This window comes from Pseudopodoces humilis, chromosome 29, assembly GCF_049639895.1.
Source record: "Pseudopodoces humilis isolate 2021_Gansu_Grassland_sample_001 chromosome 29, ASM4963989v1, whole genome shotgun sequence".
Taxonomy (NCBI): Eukaryota; Metazoa; Chordata; class Aves; order Passeriformes; family Paridae; genus Pseudopodoces; species Pseudopodoces humilis.
Window position 1 is genome coordinate 1,867,084 of NC_142228.1, and position 22,264 is coordinate 1,889,347.

At 49.0% G+C, this 22,264-nt stretch overlaps 2 protein-coding genes across 3 annotated transcripts in view; one reads left to right on the forward strand and one right to left on the reverse strand.

Annotated features, from left to right (window-relative positions):
• Positions 1-3,156, forward strand: part of LASP1 (LIM and SH3 protein 1) — a 28,357-nt gene extending 25,201 nt beyond the window's left edge. The window contains exon 6 of one of the 2 annotated variants that reach the window (XM_088068127.1): positions 323-3,156. In XM_088068127.1, the coding sequence (XP_087924253.1) occupies positions 323-1,415 (1,093 nt within the window). In that variant the 3' untranslated portion in view covers positions 1,416-3,156. The remainder of the gene's footprint in view (positions 1-322) is intronic. The other variant, XM_088068128.1, reaches the window with a different exon arrangement.
• A 5,543-nt stretch (positions 3,157-8,699) lies between these two features.
• FBXO47 (F-box protein 47) lies at positions 8,700-19,665 on the reverse strand. Its single transcript, XM_005531507.2, has 10 exons — positions 19,509-19,665; positions 18,931-19,101; positions 16,116-16,192; positions 14,272-14,349; positions 13,081-13,189; positions 12,130-12,306; positions 10,945-11,091; positions 10,367-10,509; positions 9,908-10,067; positions 8,700-9,140 (listed from the first exon to the last, which is right to left on the reverse strand). Exons 1-10 carry the CDS (start codon positions 19,663-19,665, stop codon positions 9,022-9,024), a joined length of 1,338 nt encoding a protein of 445 aa, XP_005531564.1. The 3' UTR covers positions 8,700-9,021.
• Between the last annotated feature and the right edge of the window lie 2,599 nt (positions 19,666-22,264).

Genomic DNA, 22,264 nt, shown 5'->3' on the forward strand with positions numbered 1-22,264 from the left:
GCACCGAGAACCGCCCGGATCCGGCGCGTCCCTGGGGCTGTGACCCCTCCCCTGTCCTTGGGAAAGGGCTGTGCCATGTCCCTGTGCCCATGTCCCGTGTTCCTGGGGCTGTGCCATGTCCCCATGTCCCTGGGGCTGTGACAGTGATCCCTGTGTCCCTGGGGCTGTGACACTGTCCCCAGTGTCCCCATGTCCCCCATGTCCCCACGTCCCCATATCCCCATGTCCCTGTTCCATATCCCTGTCCCACATCCCCATGTCACCGTGTCCCCCGTGTCCCCACGTCCCCATGTTCCTGTCCCTCATCCCCGTGTCCCCACAGAAGCGTTTCCGCGCCGTCTACGATTACAACGCAGCGGACGAGGACGAGGTGTCGTTCCAGGACGGGGACACCATCATCAACGTGCAGCAGATCGATGACGGCTGGATGTACGGCACGGTGGAGCGCACGGGCGACACGGGAATGCTCCCGGCCAACTACGTGGAGGCCATCTGAGCCCGTGTCCCCTCCCCGTGTCCCCTCCCCGCGTCCCCTCCCCGCGTCCCCTCCCCGTGTCCCCTCTGTGTCCGGTTTCTGTCGCCAGTTCTGCTCCCGGGTGGCCCCGCGGGGGCTGAGGGGTCGTGTGGGGGTGGGGATCGATCCCCCAGGGTTTTCCTGCTCCCGTCCCTCCTGCCCGGCCTCTCCCGGGAAACCTCCGGGATCGCGGAAAAGGGAGGGAGAGGCCGCGGCGGGACCAAATTGCAGCTGTGGGGTGGGAGAGGCGAGGGGAGCTCATTCCGAGGGTGCCCCTGGGCTCAGGGATGGGATGGCAGCTCCTTCTGTTCCCCGCTCATCCCGTTCCCGGCTCCTCCCGTTCCCGGCTCATCCCGCTCCCGCTCCCGTTCCCGGCTCATCCCGCTCCCGTTCCCGTTCCCGGTTCATCCTGCTCCTGTTCCCGTTCCCGGCTCATCCCGCTCCCGTTCCCGGCTCATCCCGCTCCCGTTCCCGGCTCATCCCACTCCCGTTCCCAGCTCATCCCGCTCCCGTTCCCGGCTCATCCCGTTCCCGTTCCCAGCTCATCCCGTTCCCGTTCCCGGCTCATCCCGCTCCTGTTCCCAGCTCATCCCGCTCCCGTTCCCGGCTCATCCCGCTCCCGTTCCCAGCTCATCCCTCTCCCGGCTCCCCGGCTCAGTTTCCGTTCCATCTTTGCTCCCTTCAGCCCTCAGAGCAGGAAAGCGTTTGGTTCAAGTCCCCCGCGAAAGCTCTCGGCGTTCCGAGCTCTGGGCAGCCCTGGAGGAGCCTCTGGCTGCTCCCGCCTCGGGCTCCGCTTGTCCCGATCCCTCCGGAGAAGGAGCAGCCGTGGGGCTTTTCCTGGGGGTGCCTGGAGGGCTGGGATGAGCCCCTGGAGCTGGGATCACCCCCCAGACTGGAATGAACCCCCCAGACTGGAATGAACCCCCTGGTGCAGGGATGAACCCCCCTGGACTGGGATGAGCCCCCCAGACCAGGATGAGCCCCCCCAGACTGGGATCAAACCCCCGGACCAGGATGAGCCCCCGGGACTTGGATCAAACCCCCCAGACCAAGATGAGCCCCCCCGGACCAGGATGAGCCCCCCCAGACTGGAATGAAGCCCCCAGGACTGGGATGAGCTCCCCCAGACTGGGATCAAACCCCCCGGACCAGGATGAGCCCCCCCAGACTGGAATGAAGCCCCCAGGACTGGGATGAGCTCCCCCAGACTGGGATCAAACCCCTCAGACCAGGATGAGCCCCCCAGACCAGGATGAGCCCCCCAGACTGGGATCAAACCCCCCCGGACTGGGATCAAACCCTCCCAGACTGGGATCAAACCCTCCCAGACTGGGATCAAACCCCCCCGGACTGGGATCAAACCCCCCCGGACTGGGATCAAACCCCCCCGGACTGGATGAGCCCCCTCCAGCTTGCTCTGGGCCGGGCTCTGGGGGTCCCCTGGGGGAGCATTTTCCTCCCCCCCAGAATTTTCCTGTTTTCCTCCTGCTGCTGCTGCTGAGCGCTGATTGTCCCCTGGGGGCTGTGACACCCCGAGCCATCCCCAGCCTCATTCCCAGCGCCGGCTGCGGCTTTTTGGGACCAATTTGGGATGGCATCATGGACCAAAACACCAAAGCACGTCCCTGTCCCTTCTCCTCCGGGCTCCGGAGGGGCCGGGGCGGGTCAGGCTCGGGAAAAACTGGAACTGAGCAGGGAGGGAGGAGCGGGAATCCCTGCGGGGTCCCGGGATGCGTTCCCACTGGAAAAACGGGAATAAGGAACATTCCGTGTCCTGCTGGGGACGCGTCCCTTCCTGGGGGCTGGGACTGGGGACAGCGGGATCAGGAAAAGGGAATTGGGGACAGGGATTCAGGGACGGGAGCAGCCAGGATGGGCTGGGAATCCCGGCTGGTGCTAAAACGGGGAGCACAAGGGCAGGGGGAGCCTCCCCTCCCTGCTGAATCCTCTTAATCATTTTTAATTCTTGTCTGGGAATTGGGGTGGGGGGAGCATCAATGTGAATAAACCCTTTTTTAATGGACCAAATAACACAGGAAATTCCCTTTTTTGGGATACCGACCTTTTTTTAATCCTCCTTCAAAACCATTCCAGTCCCTAAATTCTCCCCTTCCGTGCCCCTCTCACCCCCGCCGTGGGAAACAAACCTCTTAACTGCTTGATTTCTGCCTTTTCTCTCAACTTTATGCACTTTTTTGCCTTTTTTTTTTTGTTTGTTTTGTTTTTTTTCATAGCTGAAAAAGCACCTAAAAACCTGTATTTAAAATAAATAAATAAGAGTTAAAAAAAAAAATTAAAAAAAAAAAAAAGGAAGAAGAACGATTTAAAAAAAAAAAAAAAAAAAAAAAAACAACGAATAATTGCTTCTCATCACGTGTAAAATAAACCTCGTCCATCCCAGCTTCCCCCGGTTGCGTCTCAGTGCTGAGCTTAGAACGTGTTTTCCTCGGGATCCGTCGCTTGATTGGGGGGGGTTTGTCCTTGTGTCCTTCCTGACACCAGTAAAACAAAAAAACAAACAAAAAAAAAATAGTTATTTGGCCTTTTTTTATCCAAAAAAACAACAAAACCCACGGAATGGAACGACCCGAGCAATTTTCTTCCCTGTTTAACTCGGATTGAAAATAAAAGTTTAATTTTTACCTGCTGATTGTGCTGGCTTTGATTTTCCGGCTGCTTTTTGCTGTTGGTTTGGGACAAGGGGAGGCTCCCGGAGCTGGGGGGTTCTCACCTCCCCTGGGACTGGGACACGCCGGCATCCCTGGGAATCCAGCTGGGATGCAGCTCCTTGTTTTTTTGGGAAGCGCAGGGACGCGTTTTGGGTTTCTGTGGATCCCTGGGATTTCACCCGCGGCGGGTGGGATTTTCAGGGTGTTTTTAACAACCCCCGGAGGGTGTTAAGGGAAGGAGGCTGTTCATCAACAGCAAGGGATGGGCCGGTTCCCCCGGGGGGGCACAAACCCTGGGGGGAGGAAGGAGAAGGGGCAGAAAAACCCCCCCGAGGGAAGAGCCGGCCCCGGGAGCCGGGGCTGGGCCGAGCCGGGCTGCCCGCCGCTGTTTATTCCATGATCTGCCGCTGGAAAGCGGCTCCATCAGCTCCGGCATCGGCTCTGCATCCTGAGCGGATCCGCGATCGGCCGGGGAGGGGAGGAGGCAGCGGCGGCTCTGCCCAGCAGCCCTGAGCCCTGCCCGGAGATCCTGAGCCCTGCCCGGAGATCCTGAGCCCTGCCCGGAGATCCTGAGCCCTTCCCGGAGCTTCTGAGCCCTGCCCGGAGCTTCTGAGCCCTGCCCGGAGCTTCTGAGCCCTGCCCGGAGCCCTTCCCGGAGCTTCTGAGCCCTGCCCGGAGATCCTGAGCCCATCCCGGAGATCCTGAGCCCTTCCCGGAGCTTCTGAGCCCTGCCCGGAGCTTCTGAGCCCTGCCCGGAGCCCTTCCCGGAGCTTCTGAGCTCTGACCGGAGCTTCTGAGCCCTGCCCGAAGCTCCTGAGACCTTCCCGGAGCTCCTGAGCCCTTCCCGGAGCCCTTCCCGGAGCTCCGCAGCCCCTGCCCCGCCGCCCCCTCCCTTCCCTCGCCATGCTGGACATTTTCATCCTGATGTTTTTCGCCATCATCGGCCTGGTGATCCTGTCCTACATCATCTACATGCTCTAGAGAGGAACCGCGGCGGGTTCGGCTCGGCAGCAGCCGGGCCAGGTGAGCTCCCGGCCCCACCAGGTGAGGGTTTCGGGGGAGGAATGGGGGCAGGGGGCACTTGGGTTTGGCTGCCTGGGCTGGAAGGGGGCACCGGGGGGGATTTTACAAACCAGGCCGGGCTCTCCCTGCCGGATTTACCAGCCCGCTTGGAAAAGCCGCTCTCTGCGGCTCGGGCCGGAGGCTTTTGTTCCGGAGAGGGCGAGAAATGGAACAGCTCCGTCCCCGCGGGTCCCGCACGGAGCTGCTCCATCCCCGCACGGAGCTGCTCCATCCCCGCACGGAGCTGCTCCATCCCCGCGGGTCCCGCAGCTCCGGGCCCGGCTCACAGCGGCCTCTCCTTTCTCCTTCTCTCCCGCAGCCTCCGCCCGGTGCGCGTCCCTCGGAGCCTTCTGGAACAGCGTTAACCCCTGCGAGCCCAGCGCCGAGCCGGGGATGGGGGGACACGGGAGGGGGCTGCGGGGGGCTGTCCCGCGGCTGGGACCCGGCTAATCCCGCTGTCAGGACCCGTGTCCTTCTCCCTGCCAGGACCTGTGTCCTTCCCGCTGCCAGGACCCGTGTCCTTCCCCCTGCCAGGACCCGCGTCCTTCCCCCCGTCAGGACCTGTGTCCTTCCCCCTGCCGGGACCTGTGTCCTTCTCCCTGCCAGGACCCGCGTCCTTCCCCCTGCCGGGACCTGGCTAATCCCCCTGCCAGGACCCGTGTCCTTCCCCCCGTCAGGACCTGGGATGTCCCCGCGGGGTCCCCAGGGGGGTGCTGGGGTCCTGTCCCCCCCTTTGTGTCGCGCCCGAGGCCGCTCCTCCGGGTTTAATTTCAGGAAAATTCTGTTTTTGCTGAGCGGCGCTCAGGGAACGGAGGAATAAAGAGGAAGGAGAGGGACGATGGCTCCTGGTGTCACTGCGGGGACACGCGGGGGACAGCGGCTCCAGGGACAAACCCCGCCAGGGCAGCAGCATCCAGGGAATGCTGAGAGATGGGAAATCCATCTCTGTGTCCCCCAGAGGTGCCTGGGGAGGGGTCCCCACCCTGGGGAGGGGTCCCCACCCCTCACTCGGGCCCCTCTCGGGTGTTTGGGGAAGCTCCAGGACGCCTTGGGTAGGGAAAGAAACGCTTTCAACGTGGTGGAGATTCCTGTGGGATGGGAAGAACATTTCAGAGCTTCATTTTCCCCTCCGTGGAGATGTTTGGGGCATCAGGAGGATTTTTCATCTCCTTTTTTGAAGGCCTGAATCAATCCCTGCTCTCCCACCGCCGCTCACAGGCACGGACTGAAAGTTTTGCCCTCTTAAAAGGCAAAATTTTTCCCATTCCTGATGTCTCCCAGGGTTTTTTATTTTCTTAAGCAATAAACACCTGAAATATCCACAACAGGAAAAACTTTGTGCCCCTTCAGTTATCCATGGAAGCAGCAGAAAACCGTGTGAAAGAGCAGGGGGTCAGGAAATGCTGGAATGGGAATTTCAGGAGAGGGTGTTCACAGGGGGAAAACAAAAAAAAAAGAGAAGGATTTCAGAGCCTGGGAATGCTGGATGCGGTCGGTGCTGCCAGCTGAACGCTCGACACTGCAATTTCCTGTGGGTAAAACTCCTGGGAGAAACTCCGAGCTGGGGATTTCACCCCGAGCGCGATCCTGGAGCAGCCCGGGGCGATCCCTCCCCGCTGAGGTGAGAGGAGACGCTGCTCCCTCGCTCCAGCACTAAATATAGCCGGGAATCGGGAGGCTGGAATATTCCCGAGGGAATTTCTGCAGGCACAAAGTCGCTCTGTCAATAACCTCCCCCGTGTCGGGGCCGACATCCGCAGCCTGGAGGGGAGGAGGAGTGCGGGGAATGGAAACTGAGCCGGGCAGGAGCGATCCTTTGCTCTGCCCCAGTCCTGAGCAGCTCTGCCGAGCGATTCCTGCCGGCTGGAAGGTGAGGAGAGCTGGGAAAAGCAGGAGAGGACAGGGACAGGATCCCTCCACACCTCGGGAGGCAGCCGGGATCCAGCCCTGCCGCTCTGGGTTTGCTCCTGGCCCCGGCCTTTACCCACTCTCCACTGCTGCGGTTAAAATTCGGCAGCAAAAGGAAAATCTCCCTTTGCTCAGCGCCCCCATCCCGGCTCATCCACGCCTGGAGCTTCCCGGGGTCTGATCCAAGGGGAAATGGAAAAGGAGGGAGCAGGGCTGGTGGCATTTCACCCCAAACTGGGCCGGGAAGCACCACAGGGGCAGGGTTGGGGTTCACTGCTTTGGGAAGGGTTGTTTGATGGAAAAGGGGCAAAAATCCCATCGGGAATCAATCCCTGGAGTGTCCGAGGCCAGCTTGGAGCAGGGGGAGCTGGCAGGGGGTGGCACTGGGTGGGTTTAATGTCCCCTCCAGCCCGAGCCGAGCACGCCCTGAGCCGCCGGGAGTGCAGGAGCAGTTAATGCCAATTAATAAAGCCACCAATAATTGACATGCCAGCCCCGCCGGCTGCTGCGGGGAATCAAAGAGCTCCCTTTTCCCGGGGCTGAGCTCACAAAGGCCCCGCTTGTGCCCGGCTGGAATTTCTGGCTGCCGGGAATGAGCCGGGACACGGCAGGACAGGGACACACAAAGGGCCGGGCTCTGCTCCTTCCCTGCTCCCACCCGCCTGGATCATTCCTGGGGATCATTCCTGGGGATCATTCCCTGGATCATTCCTGGGGATCATTCCCCGGATCATTCCTGGGGATCATTCCCTGGATCATTCCTCGGGATCATTCCTGGGGATCATTCCTGGGGATCATTCCTGGGGATCATTCCTGGGGATCATTCCTGGGGATCATTCCCTGGATCATTCCTGGGGATCATTCCCTGGATCATTCCTGGGGATCATTCCCTGGATCATTCCTGGGGATCATTCCTGGGGATCATTCCTGGGGATCATTCCTGGGGATCATTCCCTGGATCATTCCCCGGATCATTCCTGGGGATCATTCCCTGGATCATTCCTGGGGATCATTCCTGGGGATCATTCCTGGGGATCATTCCTGGGGATCATTCCTGGGGATCATTCCCTGGATCATTCCTCGGGATCATTCCTGGGGATCATTCCTGGGGATCATTCCTGGGGATCATTCCCTGGATCATTCCTGGGGATCATTCCCTGGATCATTCCTGGGGATCATTCCCTGGATCATTCCCCGGATCATTCCTGGGGATCATTCCCTGGATCATTCCTGGGGATCATTCCCTGGATCATTCCCCGGATCATTCCCCAGATCATTCCCCGGGATCATTCCTGGGGATCATTCCTGGGGATCATTCCTGGGGATCATTCCTGGGGATCATTCCTGGGGATCATTCCCTGGATCATTCCTGGGGATCGTTCCTGGGGATCATTCCTCAGGATCATTCCTGGGGATCATTCCTAGGGATCATTCCTGGGGATCATTCCTCGGGATCATTCCTGGGGATCATTCCTGGGGATCATTCCCCGGATCATTCCTGGGGATCATTCCCTGGATCATTCCTCGGGATCATTCCCCGGATCATTCCCCGGATCATTCCCCGGGCTAAAAGGAGAGACAGGGATCTGAGCTGGAGATTCCTGGAGGAGTTTTCCCGTCGCTCTTCTCACCTCGAGGGGGTTTTCTCCTCGAATTTCGAGTTCACTGCGGACACTTCGGGATCTCTGAGTGGAAACCAGAGCCGGGAATTTCTCTCCTTCCCTTCTCCATCCCCTTCGAACAGCCGAGGGAAAAGAGGGATGAAAGGGATGCTCCCGGAGTTTTCCAGCAGCTGGAGGGGAGGTTTCACCTCTGCCATCTGCCGGCGCCTGACTTCCCGGAGCAAAATCCTGCCTGGAATTGTGGATTCCACAAAAGCCGCCAGGAATTTTAGGGCACAAACTTCAGAGCTGCTCCCAGGTTGCTGCCGATGGGAGCAGCTGAGATAAATCCGTGATAAATCAGCTGTTCCCACACTTCCCGAGCTAAATTTGGGAAAGGCTGGGGCTGAGGGAAGCCTGGGAGGGTGGAAGAGGGAATATTCAGGTGGGGAAAGCGGCTCTGCAGGAACCTGGAGGTTGCAAACAGCACAGAGAGATTTTTATTGCCATGACAGGGGTTTGTCTGGAAGGTAACAGAGCAGAAAATCAAACCCTTCTCTGAGCAGCAAATATTTATCCATTTAATGAACCAGAGTTCTAATTTAATGTGTTTAATGGGTGTCTTCAACTCTGCTAAATCCTAAAACACTTCAACAGTTGCTACCTGGGGCAGGGGGAGAGATTTGAAGTTTCTTCTGCTTTAGAAAAACCTGGAGATTGAGAGGAAAAAATGCCTTGCTTGATCAAAGCCCTGGAATTGCTTTCAGGAATCACTTTTCCCTCGAGCTGAATGTACAAACCATGGAGCATTTCTGTCACAGAGCCTGAGTCAGAGAATTTGGCAAGCTGGAAAAATGCAGCTCCTCAAATCCCCGTCCCTCCCTTTCTCCTCAGATTCCCAAGAGAAAATAAATGTAAGAGCTCCGAATGTTTTGGGTTCTGGGCTGAGATAACACGAGTTTCAGTCGGTGTCTGCACATCAGCTGTGGAAACCATGTCATTTTTATTGTGTGTGCAAACATGCACAGTGGGAACAGAGTGCAGTTTGTGTTCCCAACGGAGAGGCCTCTTCCCTGGAGGAGCAGAGCACAGGGAATGGAATTCCAAGCCCTCCATGAGCTCACTCAGCTGGCCTGACACGGCTGGGCCCAGCCTCTGCCACTCCAGCTCTTACTGGGAATTGCAGAAATAATCAGGGACTTCTTTGGGAATGTTCAAAGGAAAAGAAAGAGAAATCCAGCAGGAAGGGAGGAGGGCTCCGTGGGGTTCAGGTGGTGCTGCTGTTGCTGCCCATGGCCATGTAGAGGATTTCCTTGTGGAAGTTGGCCTGTGCATTCACCAGGTGGAACAGGTTCAGGAAGCTGCTGTCCTCCTCATCCCTCTCCCCTGGCAGGGCACAGAAACCACGGGAAAGGAGCAGTGAAGGTGGAGAATTCACCCAGGCAGGCTCAGTGAGCTCTGCAGAGGGAGGCAGCCGCCTGTGCTTGTGGCTGGGGTTTATCCTCAGCCTCTGCCCCATGGCAGCACAGCCGGGAGGGAACAGCTCCCAGATTCCCTCCCCAGCCTGCCCAGGGACACACAGGAACAATTGTGTGCCAGGACAAGGAGCTGAGCTGAGCTGAGCTGAGCTGAGCTGAGCTGAGCTGAGCTGGGTGTTCCTCACTCCAGCAGGGCTGCAGCTGCAGCTGCTGCAGCTTTAGGCTCAGCCCAAGCTGGACTTTAGGCCCAGCTTTCTGGCGGGACAGATTTGAAACCACTGTTGGTTCCACCATCCATTGCACCAGGAATCTCTTAGCAAGAGAAATTATTTCAAATAAATATTTCTTCCCCATTATGACACTTGCTTGGTTATTTTTGTTTCCCAGAGAAGCTGTGGCTGCCCCTGGATCCCTGGAAGTGTCCAAGGCCAGGCTGGATGGGGTTTGGAGCCACCTGGGATGGTGGGAGGTGTCCCTGCCCATGGCAGGAGTGGCTCTGGATGAGCTTTAAGGCCACACCCCACCCAAACCATTGTGAATTTCTGGAAATCTGGGATTTTATGATCTCCAACCCCTCAGGCTGTGCAGGACTGCCCTGCCTGGGGAGGGAGGGAAGGTCAGGCTGTTCTGGATGCCGTGGCTGGCTCCAGAACCGGCCCAGGGGCCCAGCCTTACCAGCCAGCACTGCCTGCATCATGTCCATGAGCATGTGAGCAAAGGTGTTCTCCAGGCACTGCAGGAAGTTGTTCCTCTCCCAGGGAGTGCTGAAAACCTTGCAGACCTTCTGCATCATCTTCACTGCCCAGTCCATGCAGTACAGGTCCTTCTCACACACCTGCAGGGCAAGGGAAGGGTTAAAACCACAGCTTTTGAAGCAAGATCTCAGCACTGGCTCTGGGCTCTGGATCAGCTGTGACAAGGCCAGGAACATCAAGGGCTGTGACAAGGACACAGAGCTCGTTCTTGCTGGCACAAAGGGAATTCTGAACCTTTTGCTGGTGGTGCTTTTCCTCAGGGATTTGCTGGAGAGGTGGGAGAGCAGCCAGCTCCTGGCTGGATTGATTCCCAGTGTGTGGGAGCAGGGGAGGGGAAACCTCTCCAGGCTGAGGCAGCAAATCTGGGAGTTGTACTCACCAGAGCCATGAAGACCATGAGCCTGGCCAGCTCCACAGCCCTGCCATTGACAGCTTTGCTGGCCATGAAGGTGAAGCAGATGCTGTTCCCACTCAGGAGGAGGAGCCGGGCGTTGTTCTCCATCAGCCACTCCTGGGGAAGGACTTTGGAAGGAGGCAGAGAGGATTTCAGTCACCTCTGGGCAAAAAGGGGAGCAGTGAAATTGCACAAATAATCCCTGCCAGTGATAATCAGAGCTCTCCACATCATCTCTGTGACACAACCTCGGCCAAAACTCTCAGTGTAGCTGGTAAAATTCTTCAGGAGAATTTTGCCCCAGCAAACAATGTTTGGACAATGTTTCCTGAATAATTCGTGGCAGGATTTGAATTTTTAAAAATCTGCATGGATTCTTAAAGGATTTCTCCGTGGGGAAAGACAGCCTGGATGTGTAAGGGACACTGGGGTTCTCTCATCCCAGTGTGGTGACTTTTCCAGTTAAGCCACAGCTACTGAGAGGAATTTTGCAGCACTCAGCTGGGTTTGGAGGACGTGAGGATCCACAATCCCGGGGATTAATGATAAAGGCAAAAACACACCTGACAGCTCATCCACAAGACTGATAACATCATCTGCTGTCCATTCTCTAGCTTCTGTACCATACAGCAGCTTAATTGCATCAGCTAAACCCTTCAGACTGGTCTCATCTGTTGGTCCTTCTATCATTTTCTGCCAGACCACGTGTCCTGAGTGATATATCAATCACAACTGCTAGTAAGTGACATTCTTTAAACAAGGAACTTGCTAAACTGAGCCTCACAGCAGGGGCAGAGCAGAGGAGTTCATGTGACACCACTGAGGTTTTGTGATTATTTTCCATCTGTCATTTTAGAAGGGACAGTGACTTAAAGAAATCCAGGTTTAATAATTAGGTGAGAAAAGGTGTTTTCCTTCAGCGAAATGGGTGATTCTTTGAGATGGATTTGAGTTAAGTCTACCCCAAGCAGGGGAGAATAGAGGAACAGAGCTGAACTGAATTGTTCATTGAATTGTAACTTATATTTGTGTGTGTGTATAATTTATATATTTTATGCAGTGATGTCTGGTTGAGCAGAACAGTTTTCTCCCAGGCAATGCAATGGCTCCAGTGGCTTCAGGTGGACCGAGGGCAGGTTTAGACTGGGCCTTAGGAAGGAATTTCTTCCTTCCCTTCCCTTCCCTTCCCTTCCCTTCCCTTCCCTTCCCTTCCCTTCCCTTCCCTTCCCTTCCCTTCCCTTCCTTCCCTTCCCTTCCCTTCCCTTCCCTTCCCTTCCCTTCCCTTCCCTTCCCTTCCCTTCCCTTCCCTTCCCTTCCCTTCCCTTCCCTTCCCTTCCCTTCCCTTCCCTTCCCTTCCCTTCCCTTCCCTTCCCTTCCCTTCCCTTCCCTTCCCTTCCCTTCCCTTCCCTTCCCTTCCCTTCCCTCTTCCCTTCCCTTCCCTTCCTTCCCTTCCCTTCCCTTCCCTTCCCTTCCCTTCCCTTCCCTTCCCTTCCCTTCCCTTCCCTTCCCTTCCCTTCCCTTCCCTTCCCTTCCCTTCCCTCCTCTCCTCTCCGGGAGGATGCTGAGGGGCTGGGATGGATTTCCCAGTGGCTCCCCCCGGATCCCTGGAAGTGTCCCCATCCAGTCTGGAGCAGCCTGGCACAGCGGGAGACATCCCTGCCACATCCTCCCAACCCACCCCATAACTCCGTGACTCCAAATCACATTTTTGGGAGGGATCTCCTCCCCCGGGGCCCCCCTTTTCTCACCGTCACGGGAGGACACGGGCCCGAAGATGATGTAGAGCAGGCGGGCCTGGTTGACCATGGGCCAGGGTTTGAGGATGCGGGTGAGCCAGAAGGCGCAGTCGCTGCGGTGGCTCCCGGGTGACAGCAACACCCCCCGGCAGTACAGGCGGATCCGCAGCTCCAGCCTCCGGGCGCTGCCTGGGAAAAACGGGCTGGGCTCAGCCTGCCTCACTCCAAAGGGAAGGGAAAGGGAATTTTCCTGATGTTTTTCATTCGGGTTTTCGCCTCCTGCTCGCTGAATTTTGATGCTTTGCCCCGGTTTGGGTGGGGGATGTGTGGGTGCAGCCTCTGGGAGCCTGCAGGGCTCTCAGCTCGGGGGGTTTGGGCTCCTGGGGTTTTCCAGGAGGTTTCACCCTTCTGGAGGAAGGAGTGGAGAGTTCCAAAGAAATTCCCTGTGTTGGGAAATGGGAGGGTTTCTTGAGAGGCGTTTGTCCCACCCGTGTTGGGGTTCAGAAATGTTAAACCTCACTTGTTACTGCTTCATTTTATTCCTAACTGGGTCCATCTCCCACTGACTTCACTGGTGTGGAGCAGGGACGATTCAAATCCGCTTTACTGAGAAAGAGATCCGAGTGATGATAATGGATAAGGGAATGATTTAAAATCTCTGAAGGCCCCTCAAGACAAATCAGAGACAAAAATCACCCCTCTCCGCCCCTGGGGAGCCCTGTCCATGGGGGTGAAGGTCCACAACTCGCTGTAGGATGCTCCCAGCAGGGTCAGGAGCCGAGCCGAGCCTCAGTCCCACCCACATCGCGCTGGCAGCAGCCCGGAGCTGTTCCTGCCCTCTGGAATTTCGGGGTTTGGGGCTGTCTGGAGCTGTTCCTGCCCTCTGGAATGTCGGGGGTTTGGGGCTGTCTGGAGCTGTTCCTGCCCTCTGGAATTTCGGGGTTTTGGGGCTGTCTGGGTTACCTGGTTTGCTGCTGACAACCGTCTGCACCTTCCGGGCTAAATTGCTGAGCTCCCAGAGGAAATTGAACACCCGGTGGCACTCGAGCTCATCCCAGCCTGCGGTCAGGATCTGGAGGGGAGGGAAAATGAGGAGATGGAGCAGGAATTCTGTTCCCAATGGGAAAGAAAATTAGATTGAGCAGAAATTCCTTTCCCAAGGAAAGGGAGAATGAGATTGAGCAGAAATTCCTTTCCCAAGGAAAGGGAGAATGAGATTGAGCAGGAATTCTGTTCCCAAGGAAAGGGAAAATGAGATTGAGCAGGAATTCTGTTCCCAAGGAAAGGGAAAATGAGATTGAGCAGGAATTCTGTTCCCAAGGAAAGGGAAAATGAGATTGAGCAGGAATTCTGTTCCCAAGGAAAGGGAAAATGAGGAGACTGAGCAGAAATCCCATTCCCAAGCCAGCACTGACAGCAGATAAACACAATCTACCCTGCAGTCTCTAGGGAGAAGGGGGAAGGGTCATACCTGAGTGGAGGGCAGGGAAGCCTTTACCTGCCTCAGGTGGTGCTTAAGGCCTTGATACCGAAATTGGCCAGAAAAGAAACTTTCTAACGTGATTTGAAGAGTTAGAAAGCAGGAATTCATCAGCCTGATGCATCCCAAAAGCTGCTGAGAGTGTCCCAAAATCTGATTTGTGACTGCTCTGTGTAAGGTATTTGCTATAAAATGTCCCAGCAGCAATAATCACCTGCTTTTCTAAGACAGGATTTTAATTTTTATATTTGTTTTATATTAATTTTCAGCTACCACAAGCAGAAACTGCTCTGGCCTCTGATGTGTGGAACAATTTCCCTGGAAACTAAAGCATCTCTGCTCTTGAGGTGTGAATTTGGAGCTGTGTGATAAAATGTTCCCTTTCTCCCCTCTTTTCTTAGGTAATAAATTGCTAATCAAAACCCAGACTGGTTGGGAGTGAAATCCAGGCCAAGGAATTCTCAGCAGCCAAATCAGCAACTTTTCAGCACCAGAAAGAAAACTCTGAGAACCGTGTGAATAAACACCACCCAAAAAAAAAAACCGAAAACACCTAAAAAACAGTTTCTATTTTTTAAAAATCTCTCAAAAGACAGATGAATTTAAGGAAAAACATCTTAATTTTCTTTTTTTTTATTAGTGCTACTTGCCTTCTGCCCGTGGGGATACTGTACCTGTAAGAACACTCCATAGCACTGCAAGCCCAGGCAGTGCAGAGGGCTGGCACAACCATTCAGCTTGAAACAGGAAACCTGCAAGTGTAAATTAAAAATAACAATTAATTAAGTGATATTTAATTGCTGTGATTGGAAATTCTCCGTGCTCCTGGAGGCAGAGGAGTTCAGGAGGATTGCCTCTCCTCTGTGGGGGTTATGGGGATGTTGTGGAAGTGAGATCTTATATGTCATATAATATGTAATATCTATAATATAATATCTATAATATATTACATATTATATAAAATATAATATATATATATTATATTCTAATATAAATATATAATATATAAATTCTATACATTTTATTATATTTTTATAAATTATGTCTATTCTTTTATATTATATATCATATATCATATATCATATATTATATATTATATATTATATATTATATATTATATTATATATTATATATTATATATTATATATTATATATTATATATAAATAATATGTATTCTATATTCTATATTCTATATTCTATATTCTATATTCTATATTCTATATTCTATATTCTATATTATATATAAATAATATATTCTATATAAATAATATCTATTAAATATATGTATAAACATCTACACTAGATATAATAATATATATTATAATATATTATATTTATATACATTATATATTATTATATAATAGAATAGACTAGATTTTATACATATTTTATATATAATATAATACATATAATAGACATTTAAATATATATTTATTATAGATCATCATCTAGAATATTTTTATATTTGTATTATATATATACAATTCTATAAATATATTCTATATATATTATATAGATATACAGATAGAGATAGAGATAAAGAGATAGAGAGATAGAGATACAGATATATAGAGATAGATAGATAGATAGATAGATAGATAGATAGATAGATAGATAGATAGATAGAGGTATATAGATATAGACATATAGATACAGATATAGATATATAGATACAAAGATATAGATATAGATATAGACATAGATATAGATAAATAGATATAGATAGATACAGATATAGATACTGATATAGGCATAGACATAGACATATATAGATATCAACATAGATGATACAGATATAGATATATAGATATATAGATATATAGAGATATAGAGATATAGAGATATAGAGATATAGAGAGATACAGATATATAGAGATATAGAGATATAGAGATATAGAGATATAGAGATATAGAGATATAGAGAGATACAGATATATAGAGATATAGAGATATAGAGATATAGATATATAGAGATATATAGATATATATAGATATATGGATATATAGATATAGATATAGATGATACAGATATAGATATAGGTATATATAGATATAGATATAGATAAATATAGATATAGATATAGATATAGATATAGATATAGATATAGATATAGATATAGATATACATATACATATACATATACATATACATATACATATATAGATGTAGATATAGATATATAGACATAGATATAGATATAGATAAATATATAGATATAGATATAGATATATAGATATAGATACAGATACATAGATATAGATATAGATATAGATACAGATATAGATATAGATATAGATATAGATATAGACATAGACATAGACATAGATATAGATAAATATATGGATATAGATATAGATAAATATATGGATATAGATATAGATATAGATATAGATATAGATATAGATATAGATATAGATATAGATATAGATATAGATATAGATATAGATATAGATATAGATATAGATATATTCCACACCTATAGAAAAGACAACAATCCATTCTGGCCCTCCACTTACCCCTGCGAGCACCTTGTGCACGTACTTGAGCCTGTCCCTGGTGGGCAGCAGCAGGGTGCACCTCTTGAGCAGCAGCCCTGTGGCAGAGGGGTTCAACACTCAGGGGACTAAAAATCAACAAATCCGACCCAAAAACGCCGCCACTGAGAAAAACCTGCTGCTTTTTGCTGATTTGTGGTTGGAGTAGGGGTTGGAGCAGGGCTGGCTTTTCCCAAGGGAATATTTTCAGGGAGTTTCCAGCTCCCTGAGCCGGCTGTAAGTTGTTTATGGTGTTGTTTAAAGCGCCTGTTACTCACAGTTGGAGCTGTATTAAAATTCCTGCCTTGGTCTGGGAATTACAGCTGTTCAAAATATGGGACAGAAATGTTAACTTGTTGTACCTCTATGCTGGTTTTCCCCTTACATCACCCCCCAGGTTTTTTTTTCAGGATAGACACATGCTCTGAAAAGCAAATATTCTGAATTTCCTTAATGTAAAACATAGCAGAGAGGGAAATTTATTTTCATGTTTGGGATGTCAGAGTCTGGAGCTCATTATCCTGAGGAACAGCTGGTTGTTGAGCAGAATTTCTTCTACGCTCCTGACAGAAACTGGGTTAACAGCTTGCACTCAAAGCCTTTCACCAGAATAAAATATATATATATACTGCTTGTTAATTAATCAAGGAATCCACTGAAAAGCTTGGAGTTTCCCAGGGGAAATAAATTTTAAAAAAATTAAAAATGCTAAAAACACACTTTTATTTTTTTTTTCCCCAAGGTCAGAAAGTACTTTGTGGATTTTCTGTGGTTCTGAAGTGACTCTTTCCCTGCTCTGAGCGTTTCAGCATTCCTGCAGCCAGCCATAATTTATTCATCAGCCTCAGATCTGCTCCAAAGCTCAGCCAAGTCCATTTTTTATTGACTAGATCAGAGCTCTGGGGAGCTCTCCCCGAGGAGCAGCTGTTGGGACAGCTCAGCTCCAGGATGGAGCCGTGGGCCAGGGGAAAATGTGTGCGAGTTCAAAAGGGGTCAAGCAAAAGGTGTTTTTTTAAGTGCAGTTTATTCCTGTTGCAATGTAAATATTGATTTTTGCAGCCAGCCCTACTTCGGGTTCCCCTGAGCCTCCCACTGTGACACAGCTGAAGATTTTATATATATATATATTTAAAAAAAAAAAAAAATTAATATATATTTTGTGTTTTATTCCTACAGTTCCTGCAGGGGTGGCTCACACCTACATTTAAATAACGAGGTGCCATTTTGGGTGAGATTACTTAAAAGCTCAAACCAATGCTGATTTATTTTAAAGAGTTACAAGGTTTCAGGCTTTGTTTTAAAGAGGAAACACTCAGATCGATTTTAAAAGGTGGTTTAAGATACCACAAAAGAATGGTTTGCTTACAATAGGTTTTTGTTCTAAATTATTCAAGCAGCTTTCCTTTACCTTGAGTGATTTAATGTCTTTAATGCCTTTATTTAATGTGTTTAATATCTTTATTTAACGTCTTTAGTGTCTTTATTTAATGTCTTTAATGCCTTTATTTAATGTCTTTAATGCCTTTATTTAATGTCTGTAATGTCTTTATTTAATGTCTTTAGTGTCTTTATTTAATGTCTTTAACGCCTTTATTTAATGTATTTTAACACCTTTATTTAATGTATTTTAACTCCTTTATTTCATGCATTTTAACACCTTTATTTAATGTCTTTCGTGCCTTTATTTAATGGATTTTAACTCCTTTATTTCACGTATTTTAACACCTTTATTTAATGTCTTTAATGTTTTTTTAAAATGTATTTAATGCCTTTACTTAATGTCTTTAATGCCTTTATTTAATGTCTGTAATGTCTTTATTAAATGTATTTAATATCTTTATTTAATGTCTTTAGTGTCTTTATTTAATGTCTTTAACGCCTTTATTTAATGTATTCTAACGCCTTTATTTAATATATTTTAACACCTTTATTTAATGTCTTTCGTGCCTTTATTTAATGGATTTTAACTCCTTTATTTCATGCATTTTAACGCCTTTATTTAATGTCTTTAATGTTTTTTTAAAATGTATTTAATGCCTTTATTTAATGTTTCCAATGCCTTTATTTAATATCTTTAATGCCTTTACTTAATGTATTTAATGCCTTTAGTCAGTGTCTGCATTTCAACCCATATTCACAATTCTCCAGCTAACCCTGGCAGTGGTTTCTCTGTCAAACACCCATTTTTCCATCAGAGGGGGAACACTAAATGACATTTCCATTTCATTTCCACCTGGGACAGAACGACGTGGAGCCCATCAGAACCCAGCTGCTTGGTACTGGAGTTAGGCCTGGCTTAACTTAGGCTGAGTTTCCCAGCCTGAGGAATGTGCTCTGCTCCAAAGGGCTGAGAATTCCTTCTGCTTCACCTCCTCCTGCCAGGGAATTTGGAATCACCTCTTCCTGTCAGGGAATTTGGGATCATCTCCTCCTGACAGGGAATTTGGAATTACCTCCTCCTGACAGGGAATTTGGAGTCACCTTCTCCTGACAGGGAATTTGGGGTCACCTTCTCCTGCCAGGGAATTTGGGATCATCTCCTCTTGCCAGGGAATTTGGAATCACTCCCTCCTGCGAGCTCATCCTCCCCCTGTTCCCTGGGAAAAAAGAACTCCTGGAGGAGGCAGAACACGCTTTTTTTTTTGGGTTTTTTTCCCCCCCATAACTCAAAAATTTTGGAAGGACTCCAGGCAATTCCTCGGTGCTGAAAGGAGCCCTTTGTCTCCTGGTTTTTTTGGTCACATCCCCTGTTAAGGCGCGTCCCAGGAGGGAGATCTGGAGTGAGTTTTGCTCTCACCTAGAGCTTTGTAGTGCTCCAGGATGGAGGCTCCTTCTCTCCTGGCAGGCAGCTCGGGGCGGTGGAAGTCCTGCAGCAGCAGCCGGCGGCTCCCTGACGAGGTGGAGATGTAATTAATCAGGCGGCCGCTGATGGTTTTGGACACCATGCTCAGCATGCTGATGTCCTTCACTGCAAAAGCAAAGCCCGGGACACTCCTAAATCCCCACTGCAAGGGAAAAATGTCAATGACTTCTTCTGCCTTCAGGAACAAGGCCAAGAAAGAAGATTTATAAATAAAACAGGAATTAATTGCTGTCGGTCTGCTTTGCCAGAGAGCTGGAGTAATTAGAAGCTGACAGATCTAAGGAATAATTTTCACATTTGATAGGCAAAAAACGGCTTCAAGTAGATTGTGGTTATCACTAAAATGTTGGGCGGTTGTTTTTCTGTGCTTAAAAAGCTGAAAATTCAGAGTTCAAGTCACACAAAATTACTTTAAGTACTTAAAATCGACAACATTTTAAACAATAACTGAAAGGGGGGGGGGGGGGATCGACGGTAATTTTCAGATATCGATGTTTCTGATGTTTTCTCACCTGAGAGATAATTCAGCACCATTTGGAAGATCTCTAAGGGAAGGGTTTGGAAATCCCCCAGCGCTGACACAGCCTGGGAATCCCTGCCCGAGGTGAGGCCGGAGCGGCGGCTGCTCCTCCTCTGCTTCTGCCTGGGGACCGAGGTGCAGCTGCTCATTGTTTTGGTGTTCCCATAAATTACACCTGGAGAAAAAAAAAATAACAACAAAAAACAGATGAAATTCTGATTTTCTGAGGAGGAAGAAGCTCCCAGAATGATGCTGAGAGGAAATGACTTCCTTGGAGAAACACAAAGTGAAAATCTCGTCTGTGTGTGTGGGGGATAAACTGCTGGGGTTCAGCGCGGTGGAAGCAATTCGCTAAATAACTTTTAGTACATAAAGAACAAAACGTGTTCTAGCTAATAATTTAGAGTGTTGAAAAATATAAATAATGTCTGGGGGGATGGAGGGCTCAGCTGATTTGGGGGGAGGAAGAGACAAAAGCACTGAGAGAACAGAAAGTGAGGAAAACATTTCTGGAAGGGAATTCTTGGGGAATTACATGTGAGGGTACAAGCTACAGTAATTAACAACATCGCTGGAATTTGTCAAGCTAATTATTCAACAGAACACCAAAGTTCCAGGGCTGTTATTGAAAGGATCATCACCGTTCATTTAGAGCGATAATTACTGACTGAGAAGGACCAAACCGAAGATTAAAAGCACCAAAGCGATGCTTCAAACCTCCTTTTCATGAGTTGGTGCGAGGCTTAATTTAATATAATGTGATATAAAAATAAATGATACGGCATTGCCCCGCGAAAATGTCAGTGCCTCAGGCTTTTCCAAAATCACTGGAGACTGAAAACGAGCTGTGAAAGAATCAATAAATGGGATTATTTGATTCACCTTCTGGGGTTTGGGTGTCTAGAACAGCCACACGTCACAATGTCAGGCAACACCGGGAGCTGTGTTTTAAATTTATGTTCTAACTGAGATTTTTCACACTCATCCCTGATTGCAGCAGCTGAGGCTCCGGGGGGATTGCCAAGTGCTGCGGGATCATTCCAGGCTGGAACATCTTTGGAGCAGCTCCAAGCTGCAGTGGGGAAATTCTCCCGGAGAACAGAGCCCATTGTTCCCGGGATTAAAAATTTACAAAATTACAGACAACGAGCTCCAAACATCCTCCCTGTTTGTCACCAAATCGCTCCAGCCAGCCTCTCCAATATTCCACGGAAGGGAAATTTCCCAGTCCACAATGGGGGCTCTGTTTGTGCTGAGAAATCGAGGGAATTTTGGGAAAAGTGTAACCGTGCTGGCTCGGGGGAGACTGGGAATTGTACATTTCAGGAATTTTTTTATGTCGCTGGGAGCGTTTTTAATTTAGCTGTGGGATATTTCTGGCTTGCTAAAGCAGCTGAAAACTTTTAAAGGGCTTGGGGGGAAATGTGAGTGCGGCTAAAATTAGTGTTTTTTAGGGTTTTAGGAGGGGAAATTGGCAAAACACCTTTAAGAAAAATCAGCTATAGATAAAAATTCTATTAAAAATCCTTATCTTCTAAAAGCAAGGGATTTTTACACCCAGAATTGTGGATTCCACATAAAAGTCAGCCCTGTTTAGGACCAGGCACCTCTAAACTTGGCTAGATCCGGTGCATATTTCTGATCCAAGCTTCAGAAATAAAGTTGCAACCCTATGCTACTTTCTTTTCTTCCCACTCTCTGTCTGGAGCTGCAGGGATTTGTGGGATCTTTCAGTGGTTTTTAAAAATCTTACCTTGGCTCTCCAGCTGTGGAAGGAAAAATACTTTGCCACCAGCGAGGTTTTTGGGAAGGATTTGTCTGATATTTGTCTGTTTCTGTCCAATCTGGTCGAAGTTAAATCGATTATCGCTGTTTTAATGCGGAGCAGAGCTAGATAAAATTAATGTAAATAAAAATGAGTGCAAACAGTCAGTTTTAAAGCCTTTCCTGAAAGCTCCCATTTGCTTCCTCTTTGACTTAACGTGGTTTTTGTTTTTTTATTTCTTAGTGACTTGAGCCAGAGCGGGGCAATGGGCTGTGCATCTCCATCTGCTGCTGGGACACCAATGTTTGGAAAACTGCTTAATCCACACTGGAAATTGAAAGGTAAATGTTAAATATTTAACAAGCTAAACTCATAATATTAGCTAAGAAGGGTCATCTTATTTGTCGCTATAAACTAATTTGTTTACAAGGCAGAAAGCATCAACTTCCACCCATGTTGCCCTTAAGCAGTCGCTAAAATCCTGCTAATGGATGCACTTTAGTCCTGATATTTCTCGGAGCCCTGTGTTAGCATTTGGCAAACATTTATTGCAAAAAGGGTGTTTACTCTAGAGATTGGTTTGGGATGTTTCCCTTTCCCTTCCTCATCACCATAAACCCAGTGGCTTTGAATGTTAACTCCATGGGGGTTTTTATTTGGTTTTTTTCTCGATTTTCTCTTGTCTTTTGTGGTATAAAAATCAATTAAAATAGAAGAAAATGAAATAATAATTTTCAAGTACAAGCTGAAGTAGGGGGTGACAAACCTTAGAGCACCGAATGCACCCATGGAGTTGTTACCCCTAACCTACACTGAAAATTTTTGTTTAAAAAAAGTGTTTTTATTCATGATAAAGGCTCTGTGGAAGATTGATGGTGCAAATCGGTCCCCAAACCACCTAAATTGGGGAATAATGTGAATATAAAGCAGAGCTGAGGGTTCCTGGCCCTGTTGTTGATGGTGGCCGGGTTGCGGTGTGAGGG

Excerpts from the sequence above, each read along its gene's own strand:
- FBXO47 (XM_005531507.2), bottom strand. The coding sequence starts at position 19,665 with ATGAGCAGCTGCACCTCGGTCCCCAGGCAGAAGCAGAGGAGGAGCAGC. Across the intron at positions 12,307-13,080 it reads GGTTGTCAGCAGCAAACCAG|GCAGCGCCCGGAGGCTGGAG; the intron begins GTAACCCAGACA and ends CGTTTTTCCCAG. Across the intron at positions 10,510-10,944 it reads TCTTGTGGATGAGCTGTCAG|TCCTTCCCCAGGAGTGGCTG; the intron begins GTGTGTTTTTGC and ends CTCCTTCCAAAG.